This window comes from Talpa europaea (assembly GCF_964194135.1).
Source record: "Talpa europaea genome assembly, chromosome: 2".
Lineage (NCBI taxonomy): Eukaryota > Metazoa > Chordata > Mammalia > Eulipotyphla > Talpidae > Talpa > Talpa europaea.
The window spans coordinates 142,028,181-142,042,378 of record NC_140068.1 but is presented as its reverse complement, the minus strand read 5'-3'; the positions used below and the strand labels follow the sequence as shown (position 1 = coordinate 142,042,378).

The 14,198-nt window shown below is 47.7% G+C and overlaps 1 protein-coding gene across 1 annotated transcript; it reads right to left on the bottom strand.

The window, feature by feature from the left end:
* Window positions 1-773: 773 nt before the first annotated feature.
* On the bottom strand, window positions 774-8,255 carry LOC311188403 (E3 ubiquitin-protein ligase TRIM38-like; the record flags this gene model as incomplete). Its single annotated transcript, XM_084259503.1, has 5 exons — window positions 774-1,297; window positions 2,491-2,603; window positions 2,704-2,726; window positions 3,658-3,888; window positions 7,848-8,255. The coding sequence occupies 5 exons, from the start codon at window positions 8,253-8,255 to the stop codon at window positions 774-776; spliced, it is 1,299 nt and encodes a 432-aa protein (XP_084115629.1).
* Between the last annotated feature and the right edge of the window lie 5,943 nt (window positions 8,256-14,198).

The following is a 14,198-nucleotide window of genomic DNA, read 5'->3' as shown; positions in this document are numbered from 1 at the left end:
TTGTGAAGTGGGAACAGTATTTCTCCTTTCTCAGCTAACTGAGGTTGACAGGAACCACACTCCCTCAGTGAATACCATTGTTGGAAATTCAGTAGATGTCTTTTCTGCTTCAGTAAGAAAAAACAGTATGTTCTCTTTCTGTGCATGTAATTTCCATGAATAAACCTGGGCCCGAAACTTCAGGTGAGTGACCAGTCAGTCACTCAAGAAATCTGAGGCTGGTCTCCTGAGCCCAGGCCTCAGTTTGACTACATAATCTCTTCAAGAAAATTTCTGTTGTACTAAAAGTAAATTTGCTTCATAATAATAGTTCTCTCAGTTAATGTAACCATCATGTCAGTGGTGAAAAGAAATATTATTTTTGCTGTCCTGCTCTTCTATGCAGCTGACAGATACAATGCAGCTTCCCCTCATCTCCACGGGAGACTCTGCTGGTATCAAACACAATGGGAGCACTCAGCACTCTAGATGTCTGCTCACCCTGCTGGTCAGACCAGGACCCTTGGAATTCAGAGATCTGACCTCGCAATGGAGTGGGTGTTGCATGATCATTGCTGTGCACTTGCTTCCCTGCAAGTCAGGCTGATCTTCTGTAGTGTCTGTACAGTGGCTGTATCCACTCATTCATTGCATAGTCATTGAGTGCCCACTGAGAACTCAGAAATGCTCCAGTTTAAGGGAAAGAGCAGCAAGGAAAACAGATGATATTTCTTTGCCAGTACAACTCACATTATATTTCTATAATGGTTCAACAAAAGAGACTGTTCTTAAAATTACTGCAATGGTGGAGGGAGGAATAAAGAAGAACAATGATTAACCTGGAAATAAGGCCGAAGAGTACCAGAGAAGGAGGCCCTTGGGAAGGTGAAGATGAGGGAGCCTGTGGTCATGTTGTAAAAGGACACAAGTCCAGCCTCATAGTCCAGAAGAACCCCCACCAGCAGGGGCGGCTCCTTCAATGTAAGAGAAGTTGGGGGAGAGGTGAGGGCCATGTAGCCATTCTCCTGGCAGAGTCTGATGTACCAGAATCCAGACTGAGGCCCTCTGATTATTTCCCAGATCTTCTGCACATTTTTCCCACAAACTCCTAACTCCCACCCAGATCTTGCTGCTCCCACATCCACTTCGAAGTAATGTCTTCCTGAGGTGAAGCCCTCACAGCCCAGGACACAGGCTAAGGCATAGAATCCGCTAAAACGGAAATGCTTCTCCTGGGGGCTGCCGCGGGTCACACGTCTCCGTTCCTCAGACAGAATTAATTCATGATGAGCTGTGTCTGGATCCAGAGTCACGCTGACTGATAAAAGAGAAAGACACATTTTATTTGCTGAGAATACAGAACACTTCAAGTACAACCATCCTGGATTCAAGTGCAGCCTAGTTCTTTTACCTCTGTGACTCACTTTCTGAGACTGCATACTATAGTAGGAAATGATCATACCTGAACAGTAATGGTGGGGAGGTTTGAAGGAGCTAATGGACGCCTAGTGCTTGGAGAAATTCCTGGTATTTGGTAAGTAACCAATATGTGGAAGTAATATACTTGAGCTTATTTGAAGACATAATGGCCTTGCTATGCAATCTAAGGGGTGCCTTATAGAGCTGACAGTGTTCCAGAAGATGAGGACACAATCTCTTCAATAGAAGAAAGCCAGGGTCATAAGTTCTATAATCATAAGAGGTGAATTCTGCCAAGTATCAGAGGCAGCTTGGAGGTAGATTATTCCCCAGTCTAGTCTCCAGATGGGAACACAGCCCAGCCAACACATTAACTGCACTCTGTAAGGCCCTATGCATAAGTCCTAGCAGATGTGAGCCACACATATCTGAACCACAACCCTGTGAGATAATATGTGTGTTGATTGACGCAACCGAATATTCTTATAGCCATAGAGACTCATTTCAGCTTCAGTTTTTACAGCCAGAGGAATTATTAAAACAATTTAGTTTGAATAACTAATTGTGGATATGCGGAACATGGCAAGTACTAAATAAGAACCAAGATTTTGGAATTTGTAATGCTGGCTTTCATTAAGATTCAAATATTTATGGCGTCACAATCCATTTTCTCTTTAATCCTGAATACTGATCTATCTTTCTTTAATTTTGCTGAATGTTTAACGAAATATTAACAATAAACATTATGGTGCAGATTGTTCTAAACACTTTACACCTGCTATTGCATTTAATTTTCATGAAAACTCACTAAATAAAGATCTTTTCATATTTTTATTTTTCAGGATGGGAAAATGAGGTAGTGGCTGGCCAGGTTAATACAGCAAATCAACTGGAGAGGAGGAATTCGAAGAGCCTGAAGAGAGAACAGTTTGCTGCTTCCCTGTCTACACTGAAGGGAGAGTTTTCCGGACTCACTGAAAACAGCTCAGCAAGCTCTCTGAGTTTGAGTCTGAGCAGGACAGGTAGGAAGCTTGGCTACCACTTAAGGGGTCTTTGCTGTGAAGCATAAAGGCAGTTATTTCCTTCACATACCTTGGTAGCGCTGTAACATTTTCCTCACATCACAGTAAAGCTCAGAAACATTGCACACAGTTTGAGGGTCCAGAGAGAGGTCCTCTGGTATTTTCAGCTCCACATCTGAATGCCTAGAATAAACAGACAACAGACCTTCTGCAGTGGACGTTCCATTCAGCTCTGGATCCCGTCACATCCTCACTTCTTAACCATGTGTTCAGACAGACTTACCTTTTCATTGTGTCTTTCACACCCTACAGTGAAAACAAAGACAGAAGGTGAGTGTGGGAAAATCAGTATGTCATGTCACTAGACACATGGGGTTACTTGTTACGAACACTCCACCCCAGGAAGCAGAGTGACCCAGCCTGAGACACCCACGCATACCAAGATAGAACTTTCCCATCCCAGTCCCCTAGGATAGTCCCGGCCAGTGTGTGTGAGTGTGTGATCGCACTTGCTCAGGCTTGTGGGGAGCTGTGGAGTCTGCATTCACAGTAGCCTGTGACCTCAGGGACTTGATCATGTTACCTTTTGCTAGAAGTCACCTAATTTCCTTCTGAGGAGCCCGTATCAGAGATCACAGATGACAAAGGTCCTCACTGGGGAATCCATGCCCAGACACTGGGGCTGGGCCACTGATGCAGAGGCAGCAGTTGTCACCTGCTGAGGGCTCACTCTCATGCTACAACCTCACCCTCACAGTGTAACTACCAGTCCTGCAATAGCAGCTGGAGTCCAAGCATCTATGATCACCTGCTGGAAGATTCAAGCAGCTGAAAGCAGGTTCCCTAAGAGCTTATGGCCCAAGACAATATGCATCAGGAGGTTATCATTTATTTCGGCTGCCCCATTCTATTCAAGAGATGGTTAGAAAGGGTCCCACGAACAGTTGACAAGGGCGAATAAATGGCAGGAAGTTTTGCTGTGGTTCCATAAAAACAGGAAGCCTCCACATCTACCCAGAGACAGTTTAAATTTCTGATTCACATGTGACTCCTGGACCTGCAAGACCACAGCGACATGAATATAGATTTTAAAGAATGTTTCTTTAATGTCGGTGCCACAATTAAGTGGAGTAGACAGGTCTCAGAAATCTCCCCAGGCTCCCTCGTCATTCTCCACTCAATAGTCGGGAACAGATGACACCTCCTTTCTTTCCTACAAGTTCTCAGCCTCTCTTACCTGCAGCAAATTCTGGGCTGATTCTTGACATTTCTTCTCTAATTCCAGGATGAGGCTCTCAAGTTCAGAGCTCTGCTTTACCAGACTGGCTTCATCTTCCTGCAGTCTCCTCAGCAGCTGCTCTTTCTCTTTCTCCAGTCTCCTTAAATAATCTCTCTCCTCATCATCGAGGAAGTTGTGGAGATTCCTAAACTCAGACTGGATTACTTGTCTCCGAAGCTCTATGTTCTTCTAGAATCAAGAAAGTAGGCAGAGAGGGGGAAACAAACCAAACATACCTCTATGGTGAGTCAGTAAACACAGGTGGGACCCAAACACTGTGCAAATCTGCTCACCCACAGGAGGAAAGCAAACTGTGACACGTTCCCGACTGGATGTATCTTGGAGATTCATGCAAAAGGACATGAGCCAAAGAGCAAAAGCGAAAGAACAGGGCCTCCCCGGTGGCGCAGCGGTTGAGCGCTGGGTTGCGAAGTGCCCGCAGCCTCTGCAGCGCCGGTTCGATTCCCAGCTGCTCCCTGGCCACCATAGGTCACCATAGGGTCCCACATGGCGCGCAGACCTCTCCTGCCGCCCGCTGCTCCCCTCAGCAGTGTACTTCGGTCCTTCTGCCTGCTCTGCTCCCCGCTCTGGCTCTGGTGAATTCTCTCACCCTCCCGCGCTTCTGACTGTACCCAGTTCATGTATAAACGGAACAAACAAACAAATAAATAAAACATGCCTCTATAAAAGAAAAAAAAATAAAAAAAAAAGTCATTTAAAAAAAAAAAAAGCGAAAGAACATATGAGTCTTCTCATATGAGGTCCCTAGTTAAATTGAGAAATAAGAAGTAGAATGTTGGCCACCAAGAGCTGGGAGGAGGGAGCAATGGAGTTATTGTTAATGGACATAGAGTTTCTGGTTCAAATGCTGAAAAAATTTTGCAGAGGGAATGTGGCAACAGCTGGAAAACAACTGAACATAATGCACTGGGCTATTCAGTTAGAAATGAGGAAAATGGCAATGTCAGGTAATGTGTATTTAGACAAACACCCCAGAAAAGTTTGCTGAGATTCTGTGGATCATTTTCCCCTGGGCTCTGAAGCTCAAAAATTGTCCAGCTCCGTCTGCAGAGTCCAGCCCAAGTGGCAGACTCTCAGATGTGGGAAAGCTGATCCTAGCTCTGTTGGCACTTGCTCACTTTCCTTCATCTCATCCCAGAGATAAAAGAATGAAAGGGTAGGAGTTGCAGAATCATGATAGTTACCAGAAATATTATTGCCTTAAGCCAGGATTCAGTTATCATCCTAAGGATGAGACTAAGAAAAACACTGAGAGACTCGGTTTTCTCTGGGGAGGACAAAGTGTAATTTCCATGGGTGCTTTCTCAAGTCACACAGTGCTTCAGTGACTGTGGTGTTGGGGTAGATGTTGTGCCACTGTCATGGTTTCCTATATGGTGTGTAGCAATAGGAGTTCTCCTCACTACCCGAGATTCCAGAAGGGGGAGACAGAGGCAGTTGCAATGCTACAGTGACAGGGATCTCCACCTGCCAGTTCCTAGTAAGGCACCCAAACTTCCAAGGATTTTAACATGAGGATAGGAGGAGTTTAAGTTTCACATATGCACATCTACAAAGAATAGGACAAATGTGGGAAGAAACCCTGAAAGAGGAAAATGACTTTTAAATTTGATTACTAAGGGATGGATTACGTCCATATTTCCATAACAGAATGTGTCTGATCCTGCAGGGGCTGGTCAGCCATGGACACTGTCTTAGAGACCCACAGTCTGCAGTGCAAGTGTGCAAGTTCTTGCAAAGCTCTATCCTCATCAACAGTCTCACAAGCTTGAGTTATGGGATTGTCTCCTGCACTGGTCCTCTTATTGTGTTCCCTAAAGTTGATATTGGAACCAGGAATGTAGAGGGTCAGACCCTGTGCTGTGGTAGATGTGCCCAGGTAAGTTCATGATCTTCAGACAGGAGGTAATTTCAGTCATTGAAAACTTGAAAAGTAAGAAGCACAGGCATGTTTTATTCTCCTGACTGAGGTGTTAGGATATCTAGCCAATTATTATTCATAGAAACAGAAAGCAGAGGAAAATTCTTCTAGATGCAGACAACTAATGGCAAATTTTAAAGAAAAAGGCCTATTCTTTGGGTTTCCACAGTTTGGTCTGATTTAATGAGAATAAATCTTCAAAAATTACTATTCCCAATCACCTAATGCCTGTATTCTAGACTGGAAAATAGTTTAATATCAAGAAAATCAAATTCTCACCTCCCATTGTGTTCTTTCATTTTTCTTGTCCAACTTCAATATCACACAGCGGTCTTGCGCTGCTTTCAGTTTTGTCACAATTTCCTGGAGCTTTTCCTGAAGGAAAACTTGGGTGAGTTATGGCTTGTCCATTTCACGACTCTCATTTGGCACCTAGAAGAATCCCTGCCTCCAAGATGTACCATAACGTCGAATATATTTTTGAGTCCTTAGGCTTTGAGAAGAAGCAACATAAGGGCGTTAATGTAATTCATGCCCTCAGTGGCCCTGGGCAGTGGCAGGATTGTGGCATCTTTCTGTGCTGTGGGCGATCTGTGATTCCCAGCTCATCTGTGGACCACAGACTAAGCTATTTACAATACTGCAGTCTGCCAGGGACATGCTACATGTACAAGATTATAATCATCTAAAAGTAAATTTTATAAAATAATAGGCTGGACCAATCATAATACAGAGTGTTGGAAACATGTGGAACTTTTTACATGTTAGGGTGAGTCAGGTAGGAGAGCCCAGGATGGCAGCTGAAGTTACAGAACCAGTTCATGGGGGAGGGGGAGCTCTGCTGTCACCTGAAGAACTGTCATGAAGTCAACTTAGAGTGATTAGTTTCCATACCAATCTCTAGGGTTACTTGTCACACAGTTTCTCATGTTTTCAGCCTCTATTAAGAGATGGGGAAACCAAGTCATGAAGGCAATAACTAAGTCGCTCACACCTTCCATCTAGTAAGAACTGAAACTCTTACGATATTTCAGCCTCCACAGTCAGATTCCTGAGGCCACGTCCATCACCTTATGTTGCTTTTTTTCAACTACTTAGTGGGCAGGTTATGGGATCTGCCCCATCACAATGATGAGCTGCTCGTGGGGTTACAGGGGGAGGTGAGTGCGCTGATGGTGCTCAGGACTGACACGCCCTGACACAGGATCCAGAACCTTCACACAAGACACAGGCACCTCAGGGATGAGGGAACACAGAGACGCACACTGGGGATGTTTCCTTCAAATGTCACCAGGGCAGAGGAGGAAGGAATCCCGCTTCCTCATTCCTGCACAGCACAGGGAGCCTCACTTTAGCAGCTATTGTGTGAGAAATGTGGGAGGTGCCTGCACCTCTCAAGGCTTCATCACTCACCAATTCTTTCTAAATCCTTTAACTGTCCTTCTTCATCCTTGCTAAAACGTGTTTCCATCCCCTTTTCTTAGAGGACTAACTTTGATTTTACTCCTTGATGTTTATTTTGTGCATGCAGAATGTTCTTTTAAATGTGAACCTAATCTTTCCCTCCACAAATAAAATCCCAACTTTGGACCAGGACTTAGACTCTGAGAAATACCAAGGTTCCTTCTTAATTTCCTTTCTCACGGCCTCACCTGAGCAAGTGAGAAGAATCCTCACTCTTCTCCACACATGGTTATTTTGTATTTCACCTCTGGGCTCACTTCTGGGCAGTCTCCCCCTACACCCATTCCCGCCCATTGGTGCCCCCCTCGCCACCCACACCAAGGGACATTAGGTGTCCCGTGTTCCTTCCTCACTCCTTACACTGTGGCTAACTAAAAGGACGTGGTTCTGACCCCTGGGGTTTCAGATTCTTCCCTGTGCTCTTGCAAGCTGTGGTGTCTCCAATTAAATATGCGAGGTGAGGCCATGAATGAGGCCGGTGTGGCAAAGAGCAAAATCTGTTGTCCAGGAGAAGTTCATTACAGGAAGTTCTTACAGGAAAGGATTCTGCCCAACCTTGAAGGTCAGGATGGACACGGGGTGGACCTGTAATAAATTCAACATGGACGTGTAATAAACTAATTCAGGAAAATGATATGGTACAAACTTATTTTAGGGTCACGATAATAGTTTTCACTCCAACTGATTGGAGTGAAATGTGCAACCTGAGAGGCAGTCCTTGCTAAAGTCTCTGGCCACTCACCTTGTAGCCTGGATACACGTCCTCCACTAGAGCCGTGCAGTGTCCTCTGTGCTGGGGGGAGCGCTCACAGCGCCAGCAGATGAGCTGCCTGTCGACCTCACAGAACAGGTGGAGCCGCTCGCCGTGCTCCTCACACAGTCTCTCACGGTCTATCTCCTTGAGAGTTTGAATGAGGTTTTCCAGTTGCTTGTTGGATCGGAGACTCGCCCTTTGAAATGGTGCCCGGCACAGGGGACATTGGGGCTCCCTCAGGGATGACGTCCCTTGTGCGTTCTCAAGGATGCCCTCTATGCACCGGCGGCAGAAGCTGTGCCCACAGTGGATGCTCACAGGCTTTGTCATCAGCTCCAAGCAGATGGAGCACGTGGCTTCCTCCCTCATCTTCTTGGTAGCTGTGGCTAAGGCCATGGCCCTTCCTGAAAAGCTCCAATATCAGGTAGAGGCAGAGATGAAGTTGACAGGATTTTCCAGAGTGAAGGACAGAAGCCTCACCTGAAACTCTGCGCCTGCACAGGTGTCGAAGTCTTCTCTCTGGAGAGAGTAATGGATGCAATTTGAAAGATGCCTCACCTGTTCCTCTGTGGTAGAATAGGGTGATCCCAGTCATATTTGCCCACTTCAGTATTTATCTATTTTTTAAATATCTATTTATTTATATATATATATATATATATATATATATATACAAACACTGGGTACAGTCAGAAGCACGGGAGGGTGAGAGAATTCACCAGAGCCAGAGCAGGGCACAGAACAGGCAGACCGATGAAATACACTGCTGAGGGGAGAGTGGGTGCAGTAGGAGAGTTCTGCGCGCCATATGGGACCCTCGCTGGTGGCCGGGGATCGAACTGGCGCTGCAGAGGCTGCGGACAGCTTCCCAGCCCAGTGCTCAACCACTGCACCACCAGGGAATACCCTGCCCACTTCAGCTTAGATTAAAATTCAGTCACATTTAAATTCAGTGTTTCAGTCTCACCAGCCATAATTAAATGCTTAGCATCTGAGAATGGTCCCAGGATATCCAAGTACAGAATATTCATCATGGGAGACAGTGACAGTGCTTGGGTACTAACAGAGCTAGAATAGGATTGAGGTGGCTCACAAAATTCTCAGGAGAGAAGAGAACTCATGGAGGGAGAGTGAAACTCTCTCCATGTCTAATGAGCTTCGGGAGGAGTCAGCCCTGATTTCCTTCCTTGTCCTGCTAGCAACACTGAGGTGAATGGTTGGGGAGCAGAGTCCATGGGAACAATCACCCTTGACTCTCCTCACACCCCCATGTCTGGTTGTCTGGACCCACAAAGTAAAAGGAGCTCCAGATTATTCAAGTTCCCATGGAGCCCACACTGTGGCAGGAGAGCAGGAGAGAGTGGTAGAGAAGGTGTTGGTGCTGGGAGCAGAGTCTCTGGGCACAAGGGAGGTGACTGTCTCCCTCCAGGGGAGGACAGGTCTCCCAGACAAGTTCAGGGTGCCTGAGGCAGAGGGAATTTGCAGAACCAGGTTGTGGGGAGGCAGGAAGCAGAGGGCAAGTCCTGACCATTGTTGGCTCCTTGTTCTGGACACCCGAAAGCCCACCAGTGAGGAATCAGAGCTGGAGACAGTGGAGCAGGGACCAGAGCAGAGGGTCTGCCCTTCCCCACAGCTGCAGCTGCTCAGGCTCCCAGCCCTGCTTCCCTCCCCTTGCTGGGAGTGTGTGGGGAGGTGCTGAGGGAGGGAGTGAGAGGCCTTTCCTTTGCACTCACAGGGCAGATCCAACCCAAGGAACTGGATAGATTATTTCCCCCTATTTTCAGGACTAGCCCTCGGAGCCAGAGCACGTCTCTGCAGACTGCTCTCCCGTGGAGGTGATTTTTCCGAGGGGCTGCACCAGCCTTCCTTATGCCTGGGGTTGTGCTCCTGGGGATGCCCTTCCTCTGAACCCCAAGAGCCTTCCTTTCGCTCACCTCCCACTCTGATCTGAGATGGGAAATGGAGTCTTGAAAGAGAAAGCAGAGAGGGAGAGAGCTAGAAAGCAAGTCCCCACCAATTTGACTTGGCTGAGCTCCTCTTATTGCTCCCACCACACACACACAGACATCACAGTCCACCCCAGAGCAAACCTTGGCCTGGACTTTTTTACTCCTCCTCCCAGGGCAGTCAGTCACAAAATCTCTGCCAGTTGCTCTGCAGCTCCACTTCCGGATTCCTGGAAGGGAAGTTCCTCTGACTAGAGTCAACTCAGAAATGAAACTGATGTAGGGCAGGTCCAGACAGATAAGGGAGGAAATGTGTCAATATACCACAGGTTTTGCATTCAGATATCCTGACAGGGAGGTGCTTGATAGGAACAGTGCACATCTTTCAAGGCAACAAGAAGGGACTATATAAAATCTCATCGTGACTTGGGACAGTCGGGGAGCAGAACTCTCACGGGGACAGGACACCCCTCCTGAGGCATCCAGCTCACAGACAGAGGGAGAATGTGCGCCTGGGTCCCTGATCCCATGATGACTCCCTGCCTCTCCCTCCACCGTCAGTGTCGTGGATGAGTCTCTGCACCAGGCACAGCTCATCCCGAGTTGTCTTGTCAAAGGTCCAGGAAAGGAGAAGAGGGACCCCACAGGGAATCAACCACCCCACACAGCAGCAGCCAAAGACAAGCTCATGACAGGGTCTGTCCTGTGACCATTGCCCCCTGGCACCTGCTGTGTGAAGGAGGGGATCATGCAGAGCTCAGGGCTGAGAGGGGTGGGAACACAGTAGAGTCTTCAGAGACATGTCCCCAATGTGGGAAGAGCCCAGTGCTTCATGTGAAACTCTCATTAAATTTTGACCACCGCAGTCTCACCCCTGAGGCTACGTCCATCACTTTGTGTTGCTTTATTTTTTACTTCTTGGTGGGAAAGTTATGGGATCTGCCCCATTACAGTGATGAGCTGCTCATGGGCTTACAGGGGGAGGTGAGTGCTCTGATGGTGCTCAGGACTGACACGCCCTGACTCAGAATCCAGAACCTTCACACAAAACACAGCCACCTCAAGGATGAGGGGACACAGAGACACACACTGGGGATGTTTCCTTCAAATATCACCGGGGCAGAGGAGGAAGGAATCCCGCTTCCTCATTCCTCACAGCAAAGGGCAGCCTTACTCAGAGCCACTGAGTATGAAACTTTGAAGGTTCCTGAACCTCTCTCAAGGCTTCAGCACTCACCAATTATTTTGAAATCCTTCAACTCTCCTTAATCCTTGTTAAGACCTGTTTCCATCCCCTTTTCTAGAGGACTAACTTTGATTTTACTCCTTGATGTTTACTTTGTGCACGCAGAATGTTCTTTTAAATGTCAGCCTGATCTTTCCCTCCACAAATAAATCCCAACTGTGGACCAGTAGACTCTGAGTGACACTCAAGTTCTTTCCTTGACTTCCTTTCTCATGCCCTCACCTGCCAGTCCCATCACACACCCCCTGACAAGGTACTAGAATGTCAGGCAAGCTGCCGTGACAGGTGGTCGGCTCGAGGGAAATCCTGTTTTTTCTCCACACACGGTTATTTATATTTTCTGGTGAGGACTCACTTGTGGGCAGTCTCCCCCACCTACACCCATTCGAACCTCTTGGAGCCCCCCCCCCCACCTGTCACCACCCACACCAAGGACCGTCAGGCGTCCTGTGTTCCTTTTCTACTCCTTGTCGACTGTAGGCTATCTAACAGTTGGTGGTTCTGACCTCTGAGATTTCAGATGATTTCCTGTGCTCCTGCATGAGTGGTGTCTCCAATTATATATTCGAGGTGAGGCCATGAGAGAGACCAGTGTGAGGCCATGAATGGCAAAGAGCACAATGCATTGTCCAGGAGAAGTTCATTACAGGAAGTTTTTACAGGAATAGGTTCTGACCAACCTTGAAGTTTGGCATAGAAAATCAGGACCTGACTCACTGGGGTCAAAATAAAAATATTCAGAAAATAACATGATGGAAAAACATTTTTAGCATCACAATCATGGTGTTCAGACTAACTAAATTCAATAAATATGTGCAACATAAGGAAGTACTTGCTGAAAGGTATGGCCACTCACTCACCTTGTAGCCTGGACATATGACCTCTGCTAGAGCCCTGCTGTGTCCTCTGTGCTGGGGGAGCACTCACAGTGCCAGCAGATGAGCTGGCCATCATCCTCACAGAACAGGAGGAGCTGTTTCCCATGTTCCTCATACAGCTTCTCATGCTCCAGCTCCTTGATGGTCTCAATGAGGTTTTCCAGTGGCCTGTTGGGTTGGAGACTCTCCCTTTGAAATGATGTTCCACACAGGGCACAGGGACACATCATCACAATAAATGCCCAATAGAAACTGTGACCAATGTAGCCAGTTATGCACCGGTGGCAGAAGCTCTGCCCACAGTAGATGCTCACAGGCTCCATCATTAGCGGCTGGCAGACGTAGCACGTGGCTTCCTCCCTCATCTTCCTGATACTTGGGATTGAGGCCATGGCTCTTCCTGAAAATTCTACTGAGTAGCTATAGGCAGAGATGAATCAGACAGGATTTTCTGAGTGAAGGATTAAGCCTGACCTGAGCCTCTGAGCCTGCACAGGTGTTAAGTCGTCTCTCTGGAGACATAATGAATTACAATTTGAAAGATGCCTCACAAGTCCCTGTGTGGCAAAATAGGGTGATCCCTGTTACATTTGCTCCATTCAGTGTAGATTAAAATTCAATAATCACATTTAAATTCAGTGTTGGAGTCCCACCAACCATCATTCAATGCTTCATACCTGCCAATGGTCCCAGAATATCCAAGTAAAGTACATTCCCTTGTGGCAGAAAGTGTTCTCATCAGGTACTATTAGAAATAGAGAAGCAGACAGGTTTTCTAGCAAAAGTTGTAGGAGACAAGAGAAGTCAGGGAGGGAGAATGATAGACTCTCTGTGTCAAATGAACTTGGGAGGAGTCTGCCTGTCCTGGTAATAACAGAGGGGAATGGTTTGGGAGCAGAGTGCATGGGGTCAGTGATACGACTCTCCTCACACCCCCATGTCTGATTCTGTGGACCCCACAAAGCCTCAAAGAAAAAGTTTAGTCCAGTTTCCATGGAGACCACACTGAGGCAGGATTGCTGGAGAGAGTGGTAGAGAAGGTGTTGGTGCTGGGAGCAGAGGCCCTCGGCACAAGGGAGATGACTATCTCCCTCCGGGGGGGACAGGTCTCCCAGGACAAGGTCAGGGTGCCTGAGGCAGAGGCAATTTGCAAAACCAGGATGTGGGGAGGCAGGAAGCAGAGGGCAAGGCCTGTCCATTGTGGGCTCCTGTCCTGGACCCCCAGTGTCCACCAGTGAGGACTGAGAGCTGGAGACAGAGGAGCAGGGACCAGAGCAGAGGGTCTGCCCTTCCCCACAGCTGCAGCTGCTCAGGCTCCCAGCCCTGCTGCCCTCCCCTTGCTGGGAGTGTGTGGGGAGGTGCTGAGGGAGGAAGTGAGAGACCTTTCCTTTGCACTCCCAGGGCCTGGACTAAAAACAGATCCAACCCAAGGAACTGGATAGATTATTTCCCCCTATTTTCAGGACTAGCCCTCGGAGCCAGAGCACGTCTCTGCAGACTGCTCTCCCATGGAGGGGATTTCTCCCAGGGGCTGCACCAGCCTTCCTTATGCCTGGGGTTGTGCTCCTGGGATGCCCTTCCTCTGAACCCCAAGTGCCTGCCCTTCGCTCAACTCACACCCTGATTTCTGATGTGGCATGGAGTCTCCAAAGAGAAAGCAGAGGGAGAGAGATAGAAAGCAAAGTCCTGATTATTTTCACAGTTGGGAGTAATCTTTATTGCCACCCACCACCCACGCATGCGCTCGCGCGCACACACACATACACACACACACACACACAGAAATCACAGTCCACCCCAGAGCAAACCTCGGCCTGGACTTTTTCACTCCTCCTCACAGGGCAGTCAGTCACAAAATCGCGGCCAGTCCCTCTGCAGCTCAACTTCCAGATTCCTGGAAGGGAAGTTCCTCTGACTAGAGCCAACTCAGAAATGAAACTGATGTGGGGGCAGGTCCAGACAGATGAGGGAGGAGACTTGTCAAAATGCCAGAGGTTTTACACTCAGGAATCCTGCCTGGAGGGCCTGGTAGGAACAGCACCCTTCCTTCAGAGCAACAACAGAGGGGACAAATTAAAATCTCATCATGACCTGACACAGCACATGGGGCAGGCCCCTAATGGGGAAGGGAGAGGCCCCTCTTGAGGCATCAGATTCACAGACAGAGATCCCTGTTCCCATGATGACTCCTGGCATCTCCCTCTACCGTCACTGTCGTGGATGAAACTCTGCACCGGGCACAGTTCATCCTGAGTTGTCTTGTCAAAGG